At 39.9% G+C, this 26,991-nt stretch overlaps 1 protein-coding gene across 3 annotated transcripts in view; it reads left to right on the top strand.

Moving 5' to 3' along the window:
- The window catches only part of EDN3 (endothelin 3), a 121,690-nt gene extending 101,976 nt beyond the window's left edge, over nucleotides 1–19,714 (top strand). For 2 of the 3 annotated variants that reach the window (XM_072996805.2, XM_078392146.1), the window contains 3 exons: nucleotides 12,093–12,269; nucleotides 13,668–13,773; nucleotides 18,276–19,714. In XM_072996805.2, coding sequence (XP_072852906.2) covers nucleotides 12,093–12,269; nucleotides 13,668–13,740 — 250 coding nt within the window. In that variant the 3' untranslated portion in view covers nucleotides 13,741–13,773; nucleotides 18,276–19,714. The remainder of the gene's footprint in view (nucleotides 1–12,092; nucleotides 12,270–13,667; nucleotides 13,774–18,275) is intronic. The other variant, XM_078392145.1, reaches the window with a different exon arrangement.
- Nucleotides 19,715–26,991: the final 7,277 nt, after the last annotated feature.

Genomic DNA, 26,991 nt, shown 5'->3' with positions numbered 1-26,991 from the left:
CTGTGTCCCCTGCACGCTGCTTCTCCTGCATCTAGAGGACAAGGAGCTTCTCCACCTCCTCCAGGACAGCTGGCTGGTTCTTTGCGATCCTGGTGACACCCTTCGCTGCTTCCGTGGCAAGGATCTTCTCCCTCATCACTACAATGGTGTCGATGGTGGATGGATTCCTGCCGTACTCCCTGGCAATGTCCGCGATGCGCTTGCCTCCATCGTACTTCCAGAGGATGTCCTTTTTCATCTCCAGGGTAATCTTCTCCCTGGTCGGCTTGCCGACCTCAGCAGAAGCAGGCTTCTTGGGACCCATGTCAGCTGTTGCTATGTTAAAAAAAACAAAAGGCAGTGCTTTACATCTGCTTCACCTTCCCACACACCTTCCCACACCTGGCCAAAACTGCCGTGGACAAACAAGTGGCATAACCCCCCCCCCCCCAGCACAAGCTAAGAAAAAAAACCACAGGAGAACAAATTCAGCTCTACCTTTTGATGTCCCAGAAGCTATGGAGAACTACACTGCAGGCCACACCACGCCACAGGAGGATCCCTGACCAAATAAATTTTGAGAAAAATTAGAGTTAGCATAATTACACCCCCTAGCACAAGCTAAGGGAAAAAAACCACAGAAGAAATGCAGACCTACCTCTTGCTGCACCAGATGTTCTGGAAAAGTCCACCAAAGGTCACACCACACAACAGAAAGGAATGACTACAGTAAAAAAAAAAAATCAAACTTGGCATCAGACTTTTGCATTCAAACCCCCACAACAGAAGCTACTGTGGCCCCTAAGTTTACCCTGCAGGGTACCTAAAATTTTAAATCACGTTTCTGCATGCTTCTCCCAAACAGAACAAATGCAATAGCAGATCCAAATTCTCCCAGGAAAAACCATTTAAAATGAGACTCATGGAACATTCCCCCCCCAAACCAGAAGAAAAACAGCCAGTAAAATTTTTAAATTCAGGTTTTAAATCTAAAATTCCAAATCCAAGGACCATGCATGCACAGAACAGCAGGAAAATTAAGGAAAAAGCATGCACAACCCCCCCCCCGCAATTTACTGTATCCAAAAATAAGAAAATAAAAATACCTGTAAGACTTATGCAATAAAACCCACCACCCACACAGGAGAACAAATGCAAACTTACCTTCTGCTGGCCAAGTTCTCCAGAACAGACCAAAGTTGCTCCTCACCAAGTCAGCCCTGGAACTCCATGAGTAAAAGAGCACAGGATGCATTGGGGAAGGGTTTTTAAACCTTCCCCCCACAAGGCACAATGCATCCTGGGTATTGACTGTTTAAATTTGAAAGAAAACAACAACAGGGAAAAACACCCTGGAGGCAGTCTCATTGCAAAACAGCGACCGTTAAAACACCATTCAAGCTAAGCACGACCCCGGGCTGTTTAAATCATCTCTAAGTGAAACAAGGGACCCAAAATTTAATCGTTATGCGAAGCATGGTCCCACCATTGCTAAGCGAAAATCACCCATAGGGACCATCGCTAAATGGAGTGCCAAAGCGCTCTGGAAAAGTTGTCGCTAAGTGATTTTGTTGTTAAACGGAGCGCCGGTTAAGCGAGGCACCACTGTAAGTAGAAAAACAAATATACATGAAACATATAGATATTAGGTGTAGCCCATCCTTCTCCTTGTTTTTCTGTTTTTCCAAAGTTAATCTGAACTGTCATTATTCCTGTTTTTTATATGACCTCCAATGGTTTTGCTAGCCCGAATCTCCATTTTGTGTCTTTATCAAGGATGTGTCCTCCTTCCCAAAGGAGAGTGTGCTGCCTCTTATAGTTTCTCAGCTAAACATGAATAACTGTTATTTGTAACAAGTTCATGTATATAACATTCCCCTTTAAATATAAGATTAGAAGTCATACATAACTCAAGACTGATACATAGAATTCTCCATACCACTTCAGTATTCTTACAGTGTTTAGTCCCTGTTGGCATCCTTTCCTTATTAAAGCTTCTTGTAATTGTTTACAGGTGTTAAGCCTTAGAGTGGCCTGTGCATTCTTAAAATTAGATTTTTAAAGAGATCCAATCAGATATGTGTAGCCCATTGCCACCCTTTTTATTGGCACGAATCAAAGTATTTTTTTTCTAATACAATATCCAAAGGTTCTAATAGAGTGTATGCTGGTAGAACCTGTTGAGAGAGTAGAACCTTTTCAGTTCCTCTTCATGAGTCCTCATGAGGTATACTAGTATAAAGAGAAGCCACATCCATTGTCAGAATGTTGTGACTTGTAGTTTTCCAATTTTAAAAATAAAGTCTGAGGTAACTTATCATACATAAGTTTATATTTTTTTTCCACATGGGGTTTCAGGAAATTATCCAGATATTTGTATAAGGGCTCCAATATTGAGTCAACCTCCCAAATTATAGGCCCTCCAGGAGACAGACTTTTTGCTTTATGAACTTTAGGAAGAGTATATAAAAGGGGGGATTTTAGGAAAATTGTTTTGAAGTGCCATATGTGTAGGTTGGTTAATAAGTCCTAAGGCCAGGGCTTCATCTAAAATTTTTATAAAGGATTTAATATGTTGGGGAGAGTGCTTATTAATTTTCTGATAAATAGTTGTATCCTTTTGTTGTCTAAACCTCAGGGCAATAATCTGTTTTGTGTCATCATTGCACTCCTTTATCTGTCTCCTTCAGATGAATTATGGATTCATCTGAAGCTAATTTTTTTATGGTGAATGTTCTCTTCTAGAAAGATTGTGTTATCTTAATTTAAAAAAATCTTCACTATCTCTATATCTCATAACACCACTTTTTCAAATTTTTGAATTGTAAAGTCAGTTATACTTGGAACAAAAATGAACTTAGGGTGTATATTTATTATTCCAAAAAGGTTTTTAAAGTTTTATCAATTTAAAGAGGTCCAGCCCCATTAAGAGGTTAACCATTAATTCTGAATGGTTTATAATCAGAAAAGGGCATGAACTGAACCATAAACTGGGGGGGGGGGAAGGAACATGGTTCGTGGTTTGGGTTGTGGTTTGGTTCTTGTAGCCGCCCCGAGTAGACATGGTCTAGAGGGGCGGGGTATAAATTTAATAAATAAATAAAATAAATAAATTGTAATCCATTTTGCCAAAATGAAACAAATGCCAAACTTTTTTTCTACATGCTACGTTTTGTTTTGGTAAAACAGATGTCACCCCCCCCTTCCAGCTGCCTTCATTGCCTCTCTACCTGGCCCTTTCTTCTCCTTCACCATTTTCAGAGACAGTGGCCTGTCTTCCCTTCAATAAATACAGTGTCTCGGTTCACCCAGAACCCCATGAGTTCAACACTTAAGGTGTCAAAGAGGTCTACATGCCTCCAACACAACATCTCTAATCCAGCCTCTAGATCGGGGTCACAAGGACCTTTAAGGCTCATTATACAGAAGTGTATGGAAAGGATTGCCAGTGTTGAAGAAGAGAATCGAATAGAGAGAACTGTTCTCTTTCCATGTGTGTGAATCAACTATTTATGCTTTGTAGTTATGTTTTGGGGGCATAAGAGTTACACACAGATTTTGAACTGCACAGGGGTCCGGCACCCATAACCCCAGCATGTGTTGAAGGGAGACATTTAATTCTGCCCCTTCCTTTCTACCCTATCTAACTGGATCCCGAACCCCACTTCTAGCCTGTGTTGATCTTCTAAACAGTAGTTGTAACTACTCGATGCAATTTGTCTGGGAAACTAAAAATCAATAAATGGAAGAATTTCATGCATTTCTTATTCTGAAACAATGTGCAATTCCCTCTCCTCCAAAGGGGTAGCCAGATGTGCTTAGTCTGTTGCAGCAAAAACAACAGACAAGGTTCTTGTGGCACCTTAAGGATTGAACAGTTTTATTTGGCAGACACTTTCAACCCATTTCTCTAAATGTTGCTGTAGCGATCACCCTGCCTTCGCATAGGTATGAGGGTATTTTCATGCACCAATGGGAGTTGTTGGAAGGCGCAGCCAGAGAAACTAGAAGGGAGGGGTGAGGCAGATAAGAGCAGTTCCTCACTTAGATAGTTAGGGGAGTCTGAAGTGAAAAGTCGGACAGTCGGAAAGGAGAGTTAGTCTGCAAGGAGTGAAGGGAGGCAGTTGAGAGTGTGGAACTTGTGTGTGTGTGTTTAGTCGTTTAGTCGTGTCCGACTCTTCGTGACCCCATGGACCAGAGCACGCCAGGCCCTCCTGTCTTCTACTGCCTCCCGGAGTTGTGTCAGGTTCATGTTGGTTGCTTCTCTAAGTGTGGAACTTAGAGAGCGTTAAATGTGGAATAAGTTAGTACAAATCTACCGAATATTTTAAAGTCTTTTAGGAACCTATTTATGTGAACTGCATCCAATAAATCTGTTTTGTTAAAATGCACATGCAGTATGGACCTCAATATTTCTAAGTAAATATTGTTGACAGAGATCAGCCGGTGGCAGCGTAAAAGGGAACGTGGCATGGGCCTTAGGTTAGTGTCACAGTTGCCTCAAAGGACCAACAGTTATAAAGAAACAAGGAAGAGGTACTGTATACGAAATGGAGTAGGAATTAAAGTGGAGGCTGATTCTTCTTCAAGGCTTGTATGAGTCCTTATGAAGAGACAGACAAGTGTTGGGGGACAAAATTGGAGGAAATGCAAGGCCTTTGGGCGTCCTGTTTCAGAGTCATACATCAAAGTCACGGTCAGAACCAAACTTGTAGAAGTACCTATGTCACCATCAGAATGTAACCACAATGGGTCTCTGTGTTTATTTATTCCCAAAATCTTTCCAACTCAGATAGTATTGCTTTCTTCACATTGGTGGTATTTACTATTTATAAATCCTTATTTATGGTTTGGCTGGGGGTTTTTTTGGGGGGGGGAGTTAATGATGTTGAAAGGAAATGCAGACCCCAAAAATGTTAGAGAACAGAATCAGGTATCTTCAGAAGCAGCAGGTATGGGGCTATAACTCATATTTATTTAGTTTTCTTCTCCTGGTATTTCTGCATTGCAGTCCAAAAGTAGCAGATAATTGTATGCTTAAATAAGATTCACATAGAAAACGAATGGGTACATTTTGGCTGGGTCTGCCTTGTAGTAGGCTATTCCAGCATAGCAGTCTGTCCTTAATCTGTTTTTTTTTCCTTCCCCTGCCCTCAAATTGTTTCAAGGGTTATATGTTCTGAGAAATGCTTTGTTTAAATAATTTGTTTGTGAGTCTTTGTATGGTGAATATGAGCAGGTGCAGTTGTATCACAAGGCCTTGGACTTCTATGAACATGCTGTGCTCACTTGACTTTATATAAAAATGGGGCTTATGGGTCCATTATCTAGCTTAAACTATTTATTTTCTGGTATTTTAAATAGTTTAACACTTCAATATATTTGCGAAGTTTTACACTTCCTTTGTCCTTAAAAAGGATCCAAAGTGGCTTACTTCACTATAAAGACAATCCTATAGCGTCTAGTTAGTAAAGCCAATGGTCAGGTTTCTCCTCATTTTTGAGGAGAAACAAGGCCTAGAAATAAAATACATTTTTAAAAGTTTGGGAACCGTTATTGAAATAATTTAATCCATTAATGATGACAGCAGTTTGTTGAAGGTGCTGCTTTGAGAGCTCCATATGGTGTCATGTTCTGTCCAGCTCTGATTCTGTACTAAATCTTGTTGTTTGCTGGGTACAAAAACATATAAGTTGAAAGCAGATTATGAAAATCTAATCCAAAATTGTGAACATCATCTGGTAAGGTCTGTGATTTTTTCCTCCTGGAGCACTGAGAGGACGCGTGGTTGTATGTCACTACGCAATACACTTGTTTTAGGATGGTGGTAGGTGGGCATTGGTGCAAGGATGTGTGACATTATGAAAGTACTCCTTGCTTTATGTAAGGCTGTACAACAGGCAGAAGAATGCAGTGGAATTTATTAAAACAGTCTGGAGTAATGATTGCTAGGTTACTGTGTGTGTTATTGTTTTAAGACTGAGCAGATCCATGGGAAAAAGGTCAGTGGCTAGCTTTGAAAGGCTGCTACCCTCCCATGTTCATACTTGTGATCTGAGATGATTGTTAGAAGCTCTGCTCTGCATGCTTTCACGGACTGAGATTTTAGCAGATGGCCATTCATGAATAAGTCTTGTCAGTAGTAGCTCCCACATGTCAGAAGCCATCCCCAGAGAGGTCAGACAAGTGCTGAGTTCTAACTGAATCCACGTTTGAGAAGATAAACTATCTGAGGGTCTTGGTTTTTGTTGGAAGAGTCACACAGAACTAGATCTGCAACGTAGGCATATTAGAACTCTGATTTGAAGAACTGAAAACATCATTCTGAGATTTGAGCCACTTTCAACATACTGTGTTTTTTTTAAAAAAGGCAAAAAAACAGGTGAGACAAAATACTGTTCAAACAAATCTGTTGTGTTTTACCATTTACTCCCCATTCCCTGGTCTAACAGATGAGACAGAAAATGTCCTGTTTTTCAGCAAGGCTGGATGCCAAGAGGGAGAAGGAGCATCATTTAGTTCTCAGTTGGTTGGCTTCATTGTGAAGGGGTGACATAATCAGTTCAGGAAATACGAAACCTGTTAACCCACCTTTTAACTCTGTTGCTGATACTGAATACATTAGCATTCCCATGGAGTCAGAAAATACCCAGTAATAATTAATTCAGTGGATTTTTTTTAATCTGCCTGGATGAAGATTAAAGTTATATTTTTGTTTCTGTGGATGCCACTTAATCTTTTTAGTGTTGGTTGGCTTTGCTTTTTTTTTAATCCACCCGCCCCCATTCTTACTTTGTTATTGTGTGATTATGACCATTTTAGATTTTTATTGCGGCTTTGTATGTTATCTTGAGACACATAAGTTAGTTGGATGGGTGAAATCTCATTAAAAGTGTGCAAGTCAAGTGTTAGGGAAAGGTCAACAGTATTCTGTCATACCTGTTTCAGGAATCTTTTGTTAAGATTTATTTGATGAACCTTTCAGTTGGATTAACAGTTCTTAATATTCTTAACCTGTGCAAGACCATTCATTATGTATTTCTGAAGCATTCTTAGAAACTATAGCTGCGGGGTTCCCCTCTTCATACAGCTAATACAGCGGACCCTCAACTTACAGAATTAATCTGTATTGGAACGGTGGCTGCAGGTTGAAAAGTCTGTAGGCCGAGGCTCCATTGACCTACAGTGCATTGAAAACCAATTAATCTGTTTTTGTTCCATTTGGGTTTTTTTTCCCCGGCCTATAGGTCGATTCTCCGGCTGCAAGTCGAACCTAAATTTTGCGGCCAGAGAAGTCTGTAACTCGAAAAGTCTGTAAGTGGAGCCGTCTGTAAGTCGAGGGTCCGCTGTATTTGCCTCAGGAACTAAGGAGAGTTGGCTAAACAAGAGAGTTAACAAGAAGGCTCCGGCTAGCTGCTTGACCAGGCAGCCCCTTGCCAAATTTGCAGAAACTGTATACTTTTTGAAGAGCATTGAAAGAAAGACAAGCCACTCTCCTTTGAGAGTATTTGGCCCATTGAATTGTTTACTGTAGACACCTTAAAAGCCAGCGTCCTTGTATAAATCTCAATAGGAAATTGCATTCCAAGACTGCACTCTTGTGCCTGCTTAACTGTGAGATGTGCCCTCTCAGGATTAATGTGTGGGCTTATGTAGTGACACGAACTATTGATTTTCCTTGGTTCCAAAGTATCAACTTTGGCTCTGCCGAAGGCTATTGAAAAATTGCATTTAGCACGTTTGCAGCTTTCCAAGTGTTGGGGGGGAAGGAAGGTTATGAGGTCGTATCTCCCAGAAAGAATGTATCTCTCTGAGCCTGAGGGTGTGCCCGCTGTGCCACTGTGTAATTACAAGGGATGTACTTTGTAATTTGAACGCTGTGCAAATTTTCTCATTCCAGAGTGACACTAATGCTAATGGTATTGGTCTAAATAAAGTTAGATTTAAAAATCAACATGTGTTTGAAAGCGGCTTTTTACTTTGCCAACTTCATCACCTTGAATGTAAATATTATGGCATCCATTCAAATTGCTGGAGGTTTTCTTTGAAATTATCTTGAGTGTTCAGAATATTTGGTGTATACTCTTTCAACACTTGCTTGAACACTGACTGTTCAGTGCTATGTAGTACTGTGTAGGGCATCTCTCTCTCTCTCTCTCTCTCTCTCTCTCTCTCTCTCTCTCTCTCTCTCTCTCTCTCTCTCTCTCTCTCTCTCTCTCTCTTGCAACCAAAGAGTGCATTCATTTACATGAGAGGAAGCCCCACTGAAATTACTGTGGATTACTTGTTAAGAGAGATACAGAGATCTGTGCTGTTAAAGTCAACCAGTGGCACCTCTAGTTAAAGGAGCATGTGTATTAGCAAAATGTGATGGGATATGATTTGGCAGTACTGGATTAGAAAAGGGGCAGGAGCAGATTTAAGCATGTGGCACATATTGGTTTCCTATTGAAGACTCAAAATCCACTACTGGAGCTTGCTGGGGGAAAAACATGTCCTTTTGAGCCCATAATTTGTTTTTAGTACCAGAAATGAATGTAGTTCATGATTCTATCCACAAAAATTCCTTCAGTGTGATTCCTTCCCCCCCCCCATTTGATAGTATAATTTATGGTAGGTGGGGAGATCTTATTATTTAACCAATCTTATATGAAACAGATGGATATTGTTACAATTTGGCATAAGGCAATGAGTCATAATAAATAGATCATGCAACGGAGAATATTTTGTCAATCAAAGGAAAAGAAGCCGTGTGATAGACTTACGTGTCCTTGGAAATTATTTATTCTTGATCTGTAATGAATATTAGCCTTATTTTTGCTAATCTACAAAGGGTAGCCAGAAGGCTACAGCTTGGTATTTATACAACCACAAAACAAAGAGATTAATAAACTTCACAGGGTTATCTTACTTTAGATAGATCTCGGGCTGATGTTGTTTAGGCTGTACATAGTATACTTTGACCTTTTCTTTTTCTTTGGTTTCTACATGTCTGTTGGTTTCTGCCCAGGGAATCAGTTTGCTTTTCAGAGTGCTTAAACTTTTCTGCCACTTTTATTAAAAAAAAAAAAGAGAGAGAGAGAGAAGCGGAAGTTACAAATTTGTAGATGCCAAATTGTGTGTATACACATAAACAGCAGCACAACTCACTCACAGCATATTTTTAAATAAACATCCCTCCCAATGGAGGCAAGTGATACTGTCCTTTCACGTGTACACACATTTCATTTGGCACAATACAATATGTAATAGCTCATATAAGAGTTTGAATACGATCACCATATCTTATCCCCAGGTGGCAGAGATTTGACATTTTTTGTTGATAAAATGCATATTTACTAACCTTGGATGTTTGTTCCACTAGAGATTATGACTTAATAGCAGCAGGTTATTTTTTAAGGCTGACCTTTTATCTTTCCAGTTATTTGTATTCAGTTTTTTTTTAAAAAAAGAACTAATATTGATGTGGAAAAGATTATTGCTTTCCAGATTTCTATTGAGGTTTTGTTTAGCAAAACATTCGTGAGCAGAAGGTCTCCAAGTAGAGGTGGTATAACATAACCCGTACCTTCACATAAGTAGATGACTCCGTTCACTCTTTGTTCCAGTAGAGAGCTTTTTATTCAGGATATCACCACTCTTCTTTTTACCGGCACATCTAAAGAGGGCGTATTGTTCCCTCTTATCATTCACTGATTTGAACAATAACAGGAATAACAGCATTGGCAGATTCTTAGATATCTGGCTTGACACATGGTGGCCACATGCTAGTCGGTAGTAGAAGGCATCCTCAATGCCTTGTGGGACTTACCATTCCAGCAGTAAACCCTCCTCACTAGGGTATGGTGATTTAAAAACTCAATAGGACATGGGTATGGAAATCTCCTTTCCAAGATGGCAGTGGTTAGCAGTTGGCCATTAAACGATACCAACAGCATATTAAAACATGTGATAGTATCTCTTTGGACGACCACACCCAGTGTCTTCCAGCCTGCTGGGGAAACCTGGGAGTCATGGTCCAAAAATGATACCACATTCCCCCTGCCCCTAACTCTGAGCATATTTGGATTGAGAGTGTTGATGAATCTTTCCAATTTTAGATTTATCCTTCTGGTATTCAAAGAAATTTAAATTATGGGTGACTGTTTCTAAGCCACTGAATTATTCATTCCCAACTTGGATTTTAATTTTGGAGAAACAATTCCAGGTTTCCCTCTCACTCTCCCACCCAAATCTCAAGGCACCCTCCCTCTTGAGGTAATTTACTCTGGCACTGGCAGAAGTAAATCACCTTAAGACAAAGCATGCTTTGAGGTTTAGGTGTGGAGAGGGAGGTGACCCTAGAAATGTTTCTTACTGTGTCATTGGTGAAGTAAGTGTTGACATAACTTAGTGTGTTGGAGCATCTGGCAGGGGAATCTGGAGATGGGACTTGGAATGTCCACTGGGCCTCTCACAAGGGTCGCCAACCAAGATTATTCATAATGTATTTGACCTGCCATATCTGACTTTGAGCAGGTTTCATGGTCCCTGTGCAACACCAGAAGGCGGGACTAGTGGATCGCTAGTGGCCAGAAAGAGGGAGTGAGTTTGGAATCTTTTTAGAGGTCAGGAAAGGCTGACTGGAATTGGGGAGGAAACTAAGTGTAAGGACTCAACCAATTTATGATGGCCTATCATCATCATAGGCATCCTTCAGTCTCGAGAGACTATGGTAACATGCTCTGTATCGAGAAGTGTCCTCTCCAGAGCATGAAGCCTGGGTAAAGCAGTATGGAGGATAGGCTGTTACCCAAGCAGCAAATCCCCCCTCTCCACATTGCTGAAATGGTCCAATGGAAAGACAAGAGCCAATACAACTGGTTCCAGCAACGTCGCAGGAGTTGGCAGAACAACACGAACTGCCTTCAGGACTCCAGCTCTGGATTTTGCCTCTAGGTTAACTCCTGAAGCCTTTTCCATGAGTGGATAATTTATTTATTTATTTATTTATTTATTTATTTATTTATTTATTTATTTATTTATTTATTTATTTATTTATTTATTTAATTTATCTGCCGCCCACTCTACCCAGAGGTCTCTGGGCGGCTTACAATAATTAAAATTCAATAAAATAAAATGATTAAAATACAGTTAAAATACAATTAAAATACAATTAAAATTGCCATTAATAAGTAATAATAATAATCATAGAACTACAGTGTTGGAAGGGACCCTATCGATCACTGAGTCAAACCCTGGTCAAGTGGAGAATTGAACTCCCAACCTCTGCCCCCCGCAGCCAGATAACCTAAACTACCAAGCAAACATTTTGTGAATGACAGTCCACTACACCAGGTACTGTATATGAAGTGTTAAATTGACTTACAGTACATGCTATCACACACTCTTACATCACATGGTTGGGATGAGAAAGTATATACAGGGTGATCAGAAAAGAATGAAATGCAGAACATGCCATGATAATTGTTATTGATTGATTGATTGATTGATTGATTGATTGATTGATTGATTGATTGATTGATTGATTTATTTATTTATTTATTTATTTATTTATTTATTTATTTATTTAAAATGTTTTTTCTCTGCCTTTCTCCTTAAGAAGGACCCAAGCAGTTTACATTGGAAACCTGGAATCTAAAACTAAAAATAATAAGTATACAAATATTTAAATGGATCAAACAAATATCTCACTAAGAGATGGGGAAAAGAAGCAACGTCAAAACACATTCAAGGTAGTAAGGCAGAGCAATGCAGTTAAGAACCCCACTCAGGGATTGTTGTCATTAAGGGAAAGCTTGCTTGAAGAGAAAGATCTTTCCCTGCTTGCAGAAGAACAGCAAAGACGGGGTCAGCCTTGCCTCCTGTGGGAGGGAGTTCCGAAGTCTGGGAGCAGCAACAGAGAAGGCCCTCTCCTGTGTCCCCATCAAATGCACCTGTGAGGGTGGTGGGACCAAGAGAAAGGCTTCTCCTGATGATATAAACATGATGTTCCTCCTCTAGTTTTTCAGCATTGCCATTTTCCGCAATGTTGAAATGTACAGTATGTATTTTGCATAGAAACTTCCATAATAGTTTTTCAAAATTCTGGACAATTTTTTCTTTCGTTGCAGAAGGACTGTTCCATATGGACTGGCTAATTACAGAGGAGGTTTCAGAGGCAAAAGGTCAACAGACCAGCATCGCAAGAGCTTACATTTATCAGAATGGCCTCCCTCTCGCTGCTCATGTGCAGACCGGTGTGATAAACCATGTATGCGATTTTGCACGAGGATCCAGAGCAGCCAATGGTAAAAGTAGTTTTCTTTGGGTATTTGTGTTATCTGCAAGAAATGGTCAATGGTATGAACCAGCCTTCACCAACACAGAACCCTCTAAACCACTGGTTCTTAACCTTGGGTTACTCAGGAGTTTTGGACTGCAACTCCCAGAAGCCTTCACCAACAACTGTGCTGGCTGGGGTTTCTGGGAGATGCAGTTCAAAAACATCCGAGTAACAAAGGTTAAGAACCACTGCTCTAAACTCATGGATTGCAGGCTCCCATCATCCTCCATTAGTGACTCTGCTGTGCTGGTGTGAGATAATGGGGATTATAGTCTGCCACCATGTCCAGTCATCTAGAGGGCATGATGTAGAGAGGGGTGTTTTAAGAGAAGCGGATAGAAATTTCTTTCCCAGCGTAGTTGAAATCAATTCAAATGTATGGGAGTTTTTGATTTCTTGAATTAAAACTCCCATAACTCTTCATCCTGAGAGTTCTACTTGAGAAACGAGCTTCCACATTCCTAAATGTGGTTTTTCTGAGAAAAAAGGCCTAAGCTGGAAGGCTCTGAGGCTTAGATGGACCTAGCTTGACACAAGCTTCCTGTTCAGAAAGAACACCTCCAGCATCCACTGGGGCAGGAACTGGGAAAAAAAATCCCATCACTACAACCTAGCTCTTGCAAAGCAGGGTGTCAGGGGTAGGGGGGAAAAAAAATTGATGGTCCCAGTTAGTTTAGACTCTGGTCACACCCATGAGTGCTATGCAAGCCCCCCCCCCCCCACTCCAAATTAGCAGAGCATTTTTCTTTTATATTTGTGCTATCTGCAAGAAATTATCAATGGACATCTTTGGATATTTGTGCTGAAGATTTCCTTTTAACAGTAAAAAGGTTCCCGACCATCACGTTACACTGTGTTTGCTTAATGCAGCACCATTTAAAGAGAAACAGGCATGAGTGAAAGCAACACGATCTGATCTTGTTCTTTCAAGAACAGCAGGCTTTATTGAGATGTTGCTTCATATAGTTGTACCCCATGCTTTAAGACAATGTCCTCAACAGATGGCTTCCCCCAGATAGATGAAAGACAGTTCCTCATATTGTATGGCACAATTGCAGAGTTGAAGAGCAATTGTGTAAGTGCTGCCCCTGCTCTGGCAGGTCACACCTGCATGCCTGTTCTTATACTGGTTGTGAAGTCAGTTATGGAAGAGCAGGAGGTACACTTAGGTAGTTCCCCCCGTGTTCTGCATTTCTGCAATAGGACACTGGCCAAAATAATGAAAAGAAAAGGCACATACTAGAAATTGAAAGAGAATGAAATATTCTAGATGGACAACTGATGTTGTGTTGATGTTTTTCTCCCTTAAATACTAAGGAGACAAAAAAAACCCCAACAAAACAGTGATGTTTCTCTTCCACAGCAGTAATCAGGACAAACTGAACAGAACAGCAGAAGGAGAACCGCATCGAGAAAAGGGACATGTTCTCACTTAGTAGCTCAGGAGAATCCAACTGCTGAGTGAAGAGGTATGTACAGTCTGTATTTTAATAATGAACATATTTATTTATTTTATTTATTTATTTATTCGCTTTTTACCCCGCCCCTCTAGACAACGTCTACTCGGGGCGGCTTACATTTGGAAGGCAAGTTAATGTTTCAGTTAATTGTCTGTTCTATTACTTTCAGGGGGAGGAGAGAGAGAAGCCTCCAGGGCAAGCAAACATGTCTCTATTTGATCACAAGCGTATCTAAAACAGTTTCTAATCTCGCTGGCTCATCTGTCCGCAATAGGATATAGTTTGCCCCAAGACAGGAATAATACATGAAACGCAGCCATGTGTAAAAATTGTAAAGTCTTTTTTGTTTGATGGATAAAGGCACGACCAAACTCAGATAGCTTTGCGTGATAAAAACCAAGCAGCATACATGAAACAAATTATTTGGTAATTGTTGAATATTTTTGAAAAGCATTTGTTATTAGTATAGAAGTGGTTATATAGTTATGTAGATGGAGAAAATTACTTTTCTGAATGACAGCTCCTGGAATACAACCCATACTGGGTGAGATAGTCTTTGTGTTGTCCAAAAGGTAGTTTTCCATATATCTGTTTTCCTGATGTCCCAAACACGTCATATATATATTTTAAATAAAGGTATAGTATACACAGGGGACATGGGTAGCACTGTGAATTAAACTGCTGATCCACTGTGTGATCAGTCAAAAGGTTGGCAGTTCAAATCTGCGAGACGGGATGAGCTCCCATTGCTTCTACCAGCTCCTGTCAACCTATCAGTTCAAAAGCATGGAAATGAAAGTAGATAAATAGGTACCACCTTGGAAGTGTCTATGGACAAACTTAGGAGCTTCTAGAATGTGTGTTTCACACTTCTGATGAAAACAGGAGGACCAAAGGAAGGACAGCTTAAGGTTCACTCAGTCTTCCATTCTTCCGAGTTCAATAAATTGCATATCCAGCTTCCTGAGGGGTGTGTGTGGGAATTTGTAGCCTGCATAATTAAATTATAAACCACCTAGAGAGTGCTTTGTCTTGTAGTAGCTGCTAAAAATAAAGTGTGTGTGTGTGTGTGGGGGGGAAGCAAATGAGAATTGTAACATAGTTTTGAATTGTTCTTTGCTTTGGATGTTGTGGGCTTTCTGGGCTGTTTGGCCGTGTTCTTAAGGCTTTTCTTCCTAACATTTCACCAGTCCTTCTGGCTGGCATCTTCACAGGACAGGAGTCAGCACGCTTGTCTGTGCTCTGTTGCAGCTTGTTGGATAGTTGAGTATTTGTAGCTGTGGGAACAGCTTTTGTCATTTTCAAGAGATTGGGTGATTATGGTGATCAGCATGTTTTTGTTGTGGGTGTATTGTTGTGATAAGGGGGAGAGATGATCTGTCATGTGATTGATGGGTATCTTTAGTTGTTTTTTGTGTGCAGTGATCACTGGTTCTTGTAGCTGGGTAGAGTTCGTTGACGTTTTGCAGGCTGTATTTTTCAGTGCTGGGAGCCAGGCTTTGTTGAGTTTTCAACTTTCTTCTATTTTTTGTTGAAGCTCTGCTGGTGTTTGTGGATTTCAATGGCTTCCCTGTGCAGTCTAACATAATGATTGCTGGTGTTACCCAGTACTTCAGTATGTTGAAATAGAATTTCCGGTCCAGCTTGTTTTAGAGCATGTTCAGCTATTGCTGATTTTTCCGGTTGCTTTAGTCTGCAGTGTCTCTCATGTTCTTTGATTCTGGTGTGAATGTTACGTTTTGTGATTCCAATATATACCTGTCCACAACTGCAAGGTATCCGGTATACTCCTGCAGTGGTGAGGGGGTCGCTTTTGTCCTTTCCTGACCGTAACATTTGTTTTATTTTTGTGATGGGCCTGAATACTGTTTGTAGGTTGTGTTTTTTTTAAAGTTTCACCATCTGGTCCGTGACCCCTTTGATGTATGGCAGAATACTTTATTTGTGGGTGGCTGTTTTTCCTCTTCAGTTTGGTGTTGTTTTCTTGGTTTGATAGCTCTTGTGATTTCATTCTTAAAATAGCCATTCGTCTGTAGTGCCCAATTCATATTGAGCTTCACAGTTCCGATTTGCATGGTCTACCCGTGTTTTGATTATGCCTCTTTTTTTGTCATGGGTGGTGGTTGGAGTTTTTGTGTAGGAACCAGTCTGTGTGGGTGGGTTTTCTGTAGACCTTGTGTCCCAATAGGAGGTCAGTTTTGCATATGACCATGACATCTAAGAAAGGGAGTTCGCCCTCTATTTCTTTTTCCATGGTGAATTGTACGTTTTGGTGGATGCTGTTGAGATGGTTTAGAAATTCTTCCAGTTTTTCTTCACTGTGGTTCCAAATTGCGAAGGTGTTATCCATGTATCGAAACCAGATTGAGGGTGTGAAGGGTGCCGAAGCCAGGGCTTGTTTTTCAAAATGTTCTATGTAGATATTTGCTATAACTGGGCTGATGGGGCTCCTCATGGCTACTCCATAGAACTTGTTATCCCACTGAAAGTAGCTGGTCGTTAGGGAGTGTTGGAAAAGGGCCTTGATATCTTCTGGAAAGATCTGCTGGATGAGTGTCAGAGTGTCCTTTATTGGTACCTTGGTGAATAGGGATACTACGTCAAAGCTGATCAGTCTGTCCCTGGGGTTGAGTTTTAGGATACTGATCTTGCTTATGAAATGTCCTGAGTCTTTGATGTAGGATGAGGTTTGTCCAAGCCCCCAAGAATACAATGTTCTTTGCTTTTCCTGGCAAATTGGCAGAAACATGCAGTAGAACTAGAGGAAAAAGCAATAGAATATATTGAGTTGTATTCAAACTAAGCAAGCCAAATTTTAGTGGGGTTTTGAAAAAGTCGCATTTATTTATTTATTTATTTATTTATTTATCTATCTATCTATCTATCTATCTATCTATCTATCTATCTATCTATCTATCTATCTATCTATCTATCTATCTATCTATCTATCTATCTATCTATCTATCTATCTATCTATCTATCTATCTATCTATTTATTTGATTTTTGCCCCACCCCTCTAGACAACGTCTACTTTTGTTGAAGTACAGCTCCCAGGGTTCTCCATTTGGCATGGTGATGCATTTTGGGAGATTCTGTCAAAGAAATAACTTTTCCCATTTTAACCCTGTTGAAATGAATAGGAATGAAGCTAGTTGCGACTGCCTTTTGCCATTGATTTCAGTGAGACTAAAATGTGACTCACTTCCTCTGAATCCCACCCATTGAGTGGAATTCCCATCTGTCTGTATTTCTCCACCCATTGACCCTAAGTTTAATAATTTTCTTAATTAACTTTTACAGGACAAGTGGGGTGCATTTTTTAAAAAAAATCCTGCACTATTGTTTGAATGTGGCGAGGTACTGCGAAGATACCTGGTCTAAGACTAGAATGCTGGGTGAGATTCTTAATTGTGTGGAAATGCAGTTGTGCAATTATTGTAGCACAATCCATATTTTAATTGAGGCGGAGAGCTGGCTGTTGGGACAGTCAAATGCTTCTGAGGATTCCTCACTTCTTCAGTGGCTATCCCCACTCTTCTTGGCAGAGAGGAGAGTTTTGTTTGTTTTTCTAATTAGGCACCCTCATATTAATATGCCCAGAGACCCTGCAGCAACTTGTCCTCAATATTCATCCTTTATGTTTTGATCAAATGACTCCACCCACCTCCAAAAAAGTCACCTTGCTGCAATACTGTGATGACTGAGAAAGAGATTGGAGAGATGTAGCCTTCTAAGAGGGATGGGCAGGCTCTGGAGGGAGAGAGGTCTGGAGGCCATTTGCTTAGAGGCAGATAAAGTGGGAAATTATTTCTGTTCTAGGGTGCAGAATCTCCTTGGAGGAAGATCTTTGAGTGGCCTCTAGGCCTCATTCCCATTACTGCCTTAAAGCTGCTCCCTGGCTTCCACTTGTTCTTGTCCCTCTTATAGCACTGTATGAAGTCTAGATGACCCCACCCAATTATCATTATATCTAGAAATTTCTCTTTTATGCAGATCAGGTAGTTCAGGTTGCATTCCATGGATGAGTTTTATGGTGAACAGGAATTTGAAATAGGTTTTAGTCTGATACTCAAGAGGTGGGCAACCTGATGCCCTCCAAATGTTTTGTTGCAGGAGCATCTTTAATTCCCCCGTGCAGATAGGGGATGGTGGGGAATGTAGTCCAAAACATCTAGAAGGCAGCAAATGCTTAGTACTTTGGCACTACAGCATTGGTTCCCAACCTTGGGTCTCCAAATGTTCTTGGACTAAAATTCCCAGAAGCCTTCCCCACTAGCTGTGCTGTCCAGGATTTCATGGAGTTGTACTCCAAGAACATCTGGAGACCGAAGGTTGGGAATCACTGCATTACCCTAATCTGTTTCTCAGTGGTTGTTTGCTTTTTGATGAGAAAACCTTCGCTTTTCAAAATTATCATATTTTCAAATGCAAAGAAAGTTCTCCAAATAAATGAAGAGCTGGATGCAACTTTCTGTATGTCTTAATTACTCATATATGTCTTCTTCTAAAGGTACCGAGTTGAGAAGCTACTACCTAAGACATGAAACTCACTCAAGGTGGACAAATGTGCCCAGATTTCTTGAATGGATTATCCGGCAGAAGATGCTACCTTTTTATGAACGGACGGCATGTTGAAGGTGGAGAAAAATCTCCTGCCAAGAGAATCTTGAACCTTGTTCTGCAAAATTCTTCTCCATCAAATAGAACGTGATGAGCTCCATCCATTTTGGACAGAAGCAATGTTGCCTTTTAAAAATAAAAACGCCTTGCTGCAATACAGGATAACTCCCACCCACAAGTACAAAGGAAAAAAAATTCTCACCTGGTCAACAGGAGGGGGAGCAACATTGTTTCATTTGCTTGCTTTTAACATGTAAATGTTCACTTCTGATTGTTGCCACTGGAGAATACGGTGCATTAGAGGAAACGCCTGTGTTTGATCTTGCCAATGCTATGTTAAAAAAGAAAAATCCCTTTTCCTAGCGTTACTCAAATCTGTCTTCCTATTGTAATTTCAGTGGCAAAAATTAAGATGGCAATATCTATGCAGACTAAATATGAATGGCTGATAACTAATATCATTATAAAATATATCAAGCTAACAGTATACTGTGAGTATGTCATAGATTATTGAGCCAGTATCCAGTTGTTCATCCCAATTGAGAGTAGAGCCATTAAATCCATTGGGGGCGGTCTACTCTAGTTGTGATTGGCAATCGGAAACTGGCTTTGGTTTTTGTATGTCAACTATCTCTGCACTGAAATGGCATTTTGAAATAAATCTGTAGAATAGCTGGCAAGAGAGACACAATAAAACATTAGTTTATTTAATCAACCATCACCTCTGGAACCTCCCTAAGATGAAGCTATGAAACTGTCAAAATGAATATCTTATGGACATTCCAAGCCATATATTAGCCTTTAATTTGAATTGCAGAGAAGGGCTAGTTGAAAAGATATAAGAGAGGAAAGTTCAGTTCGCAATTAATGAAAACTCACGTTTGATGAAACGTCAGTGGAGAAAGGATGGATGTATTTTAACAAAGTTGATGACCTCTTGAATGAGCTGACTGTATTTTCACTGAAGAACATGTTGGAAAGACATTCATCTAGTGTTTGCAAATCAAGCAGGGAAAAAAAAAGGAGGGAAAAGAATTTCATTTATTGATAATTGGAAACCTTTCAAAAGGTTGGTAAAAACTTGGGATTTTTCCATTAAAAGTTTTACATTTTACTAGAACACAGTCTGAAGGCAACAGTGAAGACTGTAAGCTGAATACACAAGCCCTGCAATCAGACAGCTCCCAAACCAGCTATAACACTTTTGCAAAGGGATAATGGACATTGTTTTTAGCAAGAAAGGAAGAGATCTTTTGTCCAAAAAATTATATATATATAAAATATATGAATATATTACATAAATAAATTATTCTACTTATTAAAAGAAAATGTATCTCTAGTATTGATTTGTAAGTTTTCATATTTTTTTTGCAAAATTCTGTACATTTTATAAAGATGCCCACTATCTTTCTTTATTCGTATCAAAGCATTGCACAATTTAGAATTATGAATGCATAGGAAATATTAAAACAAATTGAAATGTTAATTAGACTGTTTTTGAGCAGAAGTGGGCTACTTCAATAACGTTATTTTGGCCATTTGCTAGATCTACATTTGTATATGTTGGTGGGGCATACATTGCGCGTACATAAATGCTGCATTGATTAAATTTCTCCACAGCCACAGAAAATTTGTCCTGTATCCAAATAGCTCCATTTTACTTTATTATTCTTTGATCTTCTTACTTCAAAGTCCATTAAGTGAATTCCAGATGGTCCATCCAGAATCTTGTCCTGGTGGGAGACAATACAACTCCTTGACTAGTGCTTGACCAGAATCCTATTTGTTACTTATGCCAGTTCAAATACAGTGGCATAAATCACAGTGGCAAATTGCAGCTAGTAAAAGTTAACAGGTTGCTGCTTGTTTTCTTTGTTTTATACCCAGTCATGTAACTGGTGCATGTTAAGGAATCAAATTTGTGACTGATTAGTCAACTGAAATTCACCACTATGATTTGCATCATTGTATTTAACTCAGACATAAATAACAAGAGAATTCAGGGCCTTATGTGTCTTTTATTCAAAGGAGGTGAAAAAATCAACTTGTTTTAAGGAGTCAAATTTTGTTACACTATCAAAGGCTATTTGATTAGCTGCAAATTACTTTTTAAGACCCATGAAGTTTGGACATATGAATTTTCCCATTTTAATGCAGATCATCCGCTTGGAATAAACCCTTGATCCTGCTTGATTTTGGCCAGATTTTGTTCAAAAGGAATGGAAGCAGTGGAATTCTGCTTGTATGTTACATGCATTTTATCCTATCACTTTGTCCTACAAATTCTAGAAAATAAAAATGCTACTGCAGTAGAATAGTGGGATGTGGTGGCGCTGCGGGTTAAACCACAGAAGCCTCTGTGCTACAAGGTCAGAAGACCTGCAGTCGTAAGATTGAATCCACACAATGGAGTGAGCTCCCATCGCTTGTCCCAGCTCCCGCCAACCTAGCGGTTCGAAAGCATGCAAAATGCTTGTAGATAAATAGGTACCACCTTGGTGGGAAGGTAACAGCGTTCTGTGTCTAGTCACGCTGGCCACGTGACCACGGAAGATTGTCTTCGGACAACCGCTGGCTCTATGGGTTGGAAACGGAGATGAGCCCACTAGAGTCGGACACGACTGGACAAATTGTCACGGGGAACCTTTACCTTTACCTTACTGCAGTAGAATAGAGAACAAATAAATTCTCACTTGCCAAACCCCCACAACTGGGCTCTAAAAAACCTATTTGGGAAGAAACAGGTGAGGAGTTACTCACCCACAAATCCATGGTGTATTAGCATTAACATTAATTGTCACCTGAGCATTTAAAAGAAACATTTGTTCCATTGATCACTTTTCAGGGAGCACCATGCTAGTATGTTAACAGGGGGGAAATATGGCATTCGTATAAAGAATGCCACTGTTTTTTAGTTTTGAAGGTTCCACATTTGGTCTGGCTCCAAAACTTGGGACTATGTGAAGGAATTTTGAGGTGGGAGGGTGATATTTTGATCACCCTTCATGTTCTCATTGTATTGTTTTTGCAGTTTTGTAAGATAAACTATAAATTTGTATTAACTGTTTTGAGATGTGAATGATTCTGTGCTTTTTAAAAAATGTAAACTAATTTTTAGTAAGTGTGTTTATTTTAAAATGCAGTTCAAATTATGAATTGAAATTTGTTGTTAGAAGTGGGTTGGATGATAGTAAAAGGTGTGGGGAGGTGCTAGGGTTTCTAATTAAGAATAAATAAATAATGGGATGGGATGTCAAAAAGCTTAGGAAATGCGGTATTAGAATCCTTGTTATTTCTGATGGTGTTTATTATGGGCAGGGAAGCATCATGCGCAACCCTCCAATGGCCCAACAGGTGTTCTGCCGTTTGGTGTCCTGTCCCTTCCAGCAGGTGCCCACTCAGTGCCTGGAGGAAGTCGGGCATAGCAGCTGGGCCCTGCCATCGAGTGGGTGCCTGCTGGAAGGGGCGGGATGCTGAAACACGGAACGCCTGTTGGGCTGTTGGCTGAACTTGCACGAACCTCTATCTGGATCATATAGTTGTAACTTTTTGGATGCATTGTGGAAGATTTCCAAATTAGGCTTTCCATATACATATATACGGAATTAAAAAACCTCTTAATGAGGGTGAAAGAGCGCAAAAAATGGTCTGAAACTCAACATGAAAAAAATCAAGATCATGTCCACTGGTCCCATCAGCTCCTGGCAAATCGAAGGGGAAGATATAGAGCAGTGACAGATTTTACTTTCCTGGGCTCCATGATCACTGCAGATGGAGACAGCAGACACAAAATTAAAAGATGCCTGCTTCTTGGGAAGAAAGCAATGACAAATCTAGACAGCATCTAAAAAGTAGAGACATCACCTTGCCGACAAAGGTCCGCATAGTCAAAGCTATGGTTTTTCCAGTAGCGATGTATGGAAGTGAGAGCTGGACCATAAAGAAGGCTGAACACCGAAGAATTGATGCTTTTGAACTGTGGTTCTGGAGGATGCTCTTGAGAGTCTCCTAGACTGCAAAGAGAACAAACCTGTCCATTCTGAAGGAAATCAACCCTAAGTGCTCACTGGAAAGACACATCCTGAAGCTGAGGCTCCAATACTTTGACCATCCCATGAGAAGAGAAGACTCCCTGGAAAAGACCCTGATGTTGGGAAAGTGTGAAGGCAAGAGGAGAAGGGGATGACAGAGGACGAGATGGTTGGACAGTGTCATCGAAGTGCCCAACATGAATTTGACCCAACTCTGGGAGGCAGTGGAAGATAGGAGAGCCTGGCATGCTCTGGTCCATGGGGTCACGAAGAGTCAGACACAACGACTAAACAACAATATATATTGTACATGTCTTTAAATATGTGTGTGTGTATCTGTGTCTGTGTACATGTCTTAACCATTGCATACTGACAGAGGTGCTGCGTTACCAGACTACGCCAGGGGGCGTAATGGTGAAATGAACTGCTCAGAGATGAAACCAAACAGACACTGTTGTAGTGTTGATAGTATTATTTACATTAAAGTCCATATATACAGGGGTAAATACAGCTTCTCTTGGTCTTTACACAGTCCTGGTCATTCATAGTAGTTCTTCAGTTAGCAATGGTAAATTACAGTTTTCAGTAACCAAAGGTTGTTACCAATGTAAATAGTCCAGCATCCACGAAGTCTTCTCCTCTCACCACGGAGATAGTCTTCCTCCAGGACCTTCTTCTTGCAGTACAGCAAGTCTTCATCCAGCGATGCAGTATATACAGCTCTCAACAACACGATCACCAGCAACACAACAACCAACCACCCAAACTATCCAACTACCCAAACTACCCAACAGTTTGTCTCTGCAAGCTTGGCTAGTTTTATCCTTGGTTGAACCAATCAAATTGGTTGTCCCACAGCTGTCTCAATTAACTCAGCTGTGTTCCTTTGTTACATGTTGCTTAACTAAATCCTGATTCTGTCACAACTTATCCACTGAATTGCGATGAACAATTCCCTAGGTTGACTTGAGACCTGTCAATCTCCTCCAATTGTTTATAGCAATTCTGTAACATATCTAATTACATTGTACATTGCCTTTAACATATATAGAGTTCCTTTTACATTCACATATACATTATATCATTCCCAACATTTTACATGCTTTGTCATGTTTAGTTGGCCCCAATACTTTTGTCAAACAATCAGCTTTATTGTTTTCTGTTCCACAGTATACCATTCTCTATGCTTTGCTTAACATTTTGGTATCTGATATCTGTGTGTTTAGATCTGCTTCTTACATTTGGTGAGTTCGCCATCTGTATGACAGCTTGATTATCTTCAAAAACCTTAATTTGTGATTTTATATTCAATCCCAGATCTTGTGCTAATTGTTTATAGAAAACTAGATCTGTACATAGTTCAGATAATGCTGCATACTCAGATTCGGCAGAAGACAACGATATAAATTTCTGTCTAGCTGTCTTCCAGCTTATCAAACTTCCTCCCAAATGCACTGTCATGCCTGATGTTGATTGTCTGGTTGTTAAATCACTACCATAATTAGCATCGGCATAAGCAGTAATAGACAGTTCTCCCACTGGTTCTAAATTTAGCTTTTTATTTTGTGCTTCCTTTAAATACCTAAGTACTCTTTTTGCTGATTGCATGTGCCTTTCATTCGGTTTGCTCACATTCCTAGATAGCAAGTTCACAGCTATAGAGATGTCTGGCCTTGACCATCTGCTCAAATATAGTAAGCTGCCTATCAGGGATCTATATACATCAATATCACATTCTGGGCCATTAATATCTTCTTTCTCAAACTCTATGTTCATAGGAGTTGCTGCACCTTTACAATCAATCCTCCATCTTATATTGTTTTAGGAGTTTTAATATTTTGTTCTTTTGGGCTATTTTAAATCCTCTCTTACTTCTTTCTATTTCTACTCCCAAGTAGTTACTTATTTCTCCCAAATCTCTCAATTTGTAGTGTCTTTTTAACATTTGTATTATTTTTTCAGCCTCTTTCTTATCTTTGGTAAATATGGCTAAATCGTCCACAAACACTAATATTATAGCTTGTGTCTTCTCATTTATAAATAAACAAGGGTCTGCCTTTCCTTGCACAAAACCATTATCCTTTAAAGTTTTGGTTAAATGTTGGTTCCATTCATGGCCACTTTGTCTGAGACCATACAAACTCTTTTTTAATATCCAGCATTTACCTTCACTTTCAATTCCTGGTGGTATTTCCATATAAATCGTGTGTTTCAGGTCAGCATATAAATAGGCTGTTTCTATATCAACATGCCTGGTCATGAGATTATGCTTGGCTGCATAGGTCAAAACAAATCTCAATGTCTCTGGTCTTAGAGCCGGCGCAAAAACTTGATCATAATCGTTTGATGTTTGTGCATACCCTTTTGCCACTAACCTTTGCTCTATACCTCACATTACCATTGGCATCCACCTTCCTTTTAAATACCCACCTGGAACCAATTACTTTTGATTTTTCAGGCAGTTTCACCTCCTCATAAACTTTCAGTTGTTTTAATGAATTTAACTCCTTCTCCATTGCCTCTTTCCATTTTATTTGTTCTTTCTCAGGCATATTACATATGTCATCATATGTCTCTGGCTCAGCCACATTGAGACAATAATAGGTCTCAGGCTTGTACCTGTCTGGAGTTTTTCTCTCTCTGCTAGACCTCCTAGGTAATTCCCTGTCCTCCTCGAGAGTTTCCCTCTCTTCTGAGTTGGATGGAATTTCTTTGTCTGATTGCATTTCCTCAGGTTCTACCTCTCTTTTAATTTCTTGCTCTGTTTGAGAGTCACTATCCTCTCCACTATCTTCACTATTCCTTTCATGCAATTTAATTATTGTTTCTGGGGGTTTACATATTTTGTCCCAGTTACTGTGCTCATTAAATGAAGCACTGCTACTTATTACAAGTTTGTTGGTATTTGGCAACCCAAACCTAAATGCTCTCCTATTTTGTTGGTATCCAAGGAAATACATCAGTCTGGCTTTCTTCTCTCCCTTTCTCCTTATTTTTTTTGGGATGTGAACCCATGCAGGAGATCCAAATACATGTAAAAATTTTAAATTTGGTTTTCTCCCAGTCCAAACTGTGTAAGGTATATTGTTTATTCCACTGTGCCAAAGAATATTAATATAAAAATTCACGCACAGTATAGCTTCACCCCAATATTTCTCTGATAGACTACTCCCCCTAATCATTGCCTCAGCCATATTCTGCAGAGTTTGGCCCCTTCTTTCAATAAAAGCATTCTGAGTAGGTGTATAGGGAGCGGCTCTTCTGTGAGTAATACCATTTTTTCTTAATATTGCTTGAAATTTGGCATTGGTAAACTCTGTTCCATTGTCAGTTTGTACCACTTTAACCTTTTTCCCTGTTTTGCGCTCTACAAATTTGAGCCATTTTTCAAACTCTACATGTACTGCACTTTTATCTTTCATGAGATAGCAATATCCAAACCTGGACTTTTGGTCTTGGATAGAGAGAATGTATCTAGCTCCTCCTAATGATGCACTTTTGGGTCCAATTACATCAATTGACACCAAATCTAATATATTTTTCACTTGTACATCACTATGTTTCATTATAGGAGCTTTCTTACTCTTGGCTAATTGACATGCTTGACAATTCACATATTCATTACATTGCTTTAAATTAACTCCTACTGAGTTTTCAATTGTTTTTCTCAGTATTCTGTAGTTTGCATGTCCTAGTCTTTGATGCCATAAATGAATACAATCTTTGTGTATACATTTGTTCTCATAGACATTGTTAGCCCTAGTACAGTTTAGTCTATATAAATTGTTTCTAGCATAGCAATTCAATTTTTCATTGTTCTTGCTAGTTATTATACATTTACTCTCATAGAATACCACAGGACATGAAGGACGCAAACATTGTCACGTTGTACAAGAACAAAGGTGACAGGGGTGACTGCAGTAACTACCGTGGTATCTCTCTTCTTAGCGTTGTAGGGAAGCTGCTTGCCCGTGTTGTGCTGAAGAGGCTCCAGGTGCTTGCAGACAGAGTCTATCCGGAATCACAGTGTGGATTTCGAGCAAATAGATCCACCACTGACATGGTATTCTTCCTCCGACAGTTGCAGGAGAAATGCAGGGAACAACAACAGCCACTCTTAGTGGCCTTCATAGACCTTACAAAAGCATTTGACTTGGTTAGCAGGGATGGCCTTTTCAAAATACTTCCCAAGATTGGATGTCCACCTCGTCTCCTTAACATCATCAGGTCCTTCCACGATGGAATGAAAGGCACTGTAGTTTTTGACGGCTCAACATCAGATCCCTTTGACATCCGAAGCGGAGTGAAACAGGGCTGTGTCCTCGCACCAACACTTTTTGGGATCTTTTTTGCTGTCATGCTGAAGCATGCCTTTGGAACTGCAACAGAAGGTGTCTATCTCCGGACTAGATCAGATGGAAAGCTCTTTAATCTCTCTAGATTGAGAGCGAAGACCAAAGTCCAACTGAAATGCATGAGGGACTTCCTCTTTGCAGACGATGCAGCCATTGTTGCCCACTCTGCTGAAGACCTCCAACAACTCATGAACCATTTCAGCAAGGCCTGCCAAGACTT

The sequence above is a fragment of the Pogona vitticeps genome, chromosome 4 (assembly GCF_051106095.1).
Source record: "Pogona vitticeps strain Pit_001003342236 chromosome 4, PviZW2.1, whole genome shotgun sequence".
In the NCBI taxonomy this organism is placed as follows: Eukaryota; Metazoa; Chordata; class Lepidosauria; order Squamata; family Agamidae; genus Pogona; species Pogona vitticeps.
The sequence above is the reverse complement of the archived record's forward strand: the minus strand, read 5'-3'. Positions and strand labels throughout refer to the sequence as shown.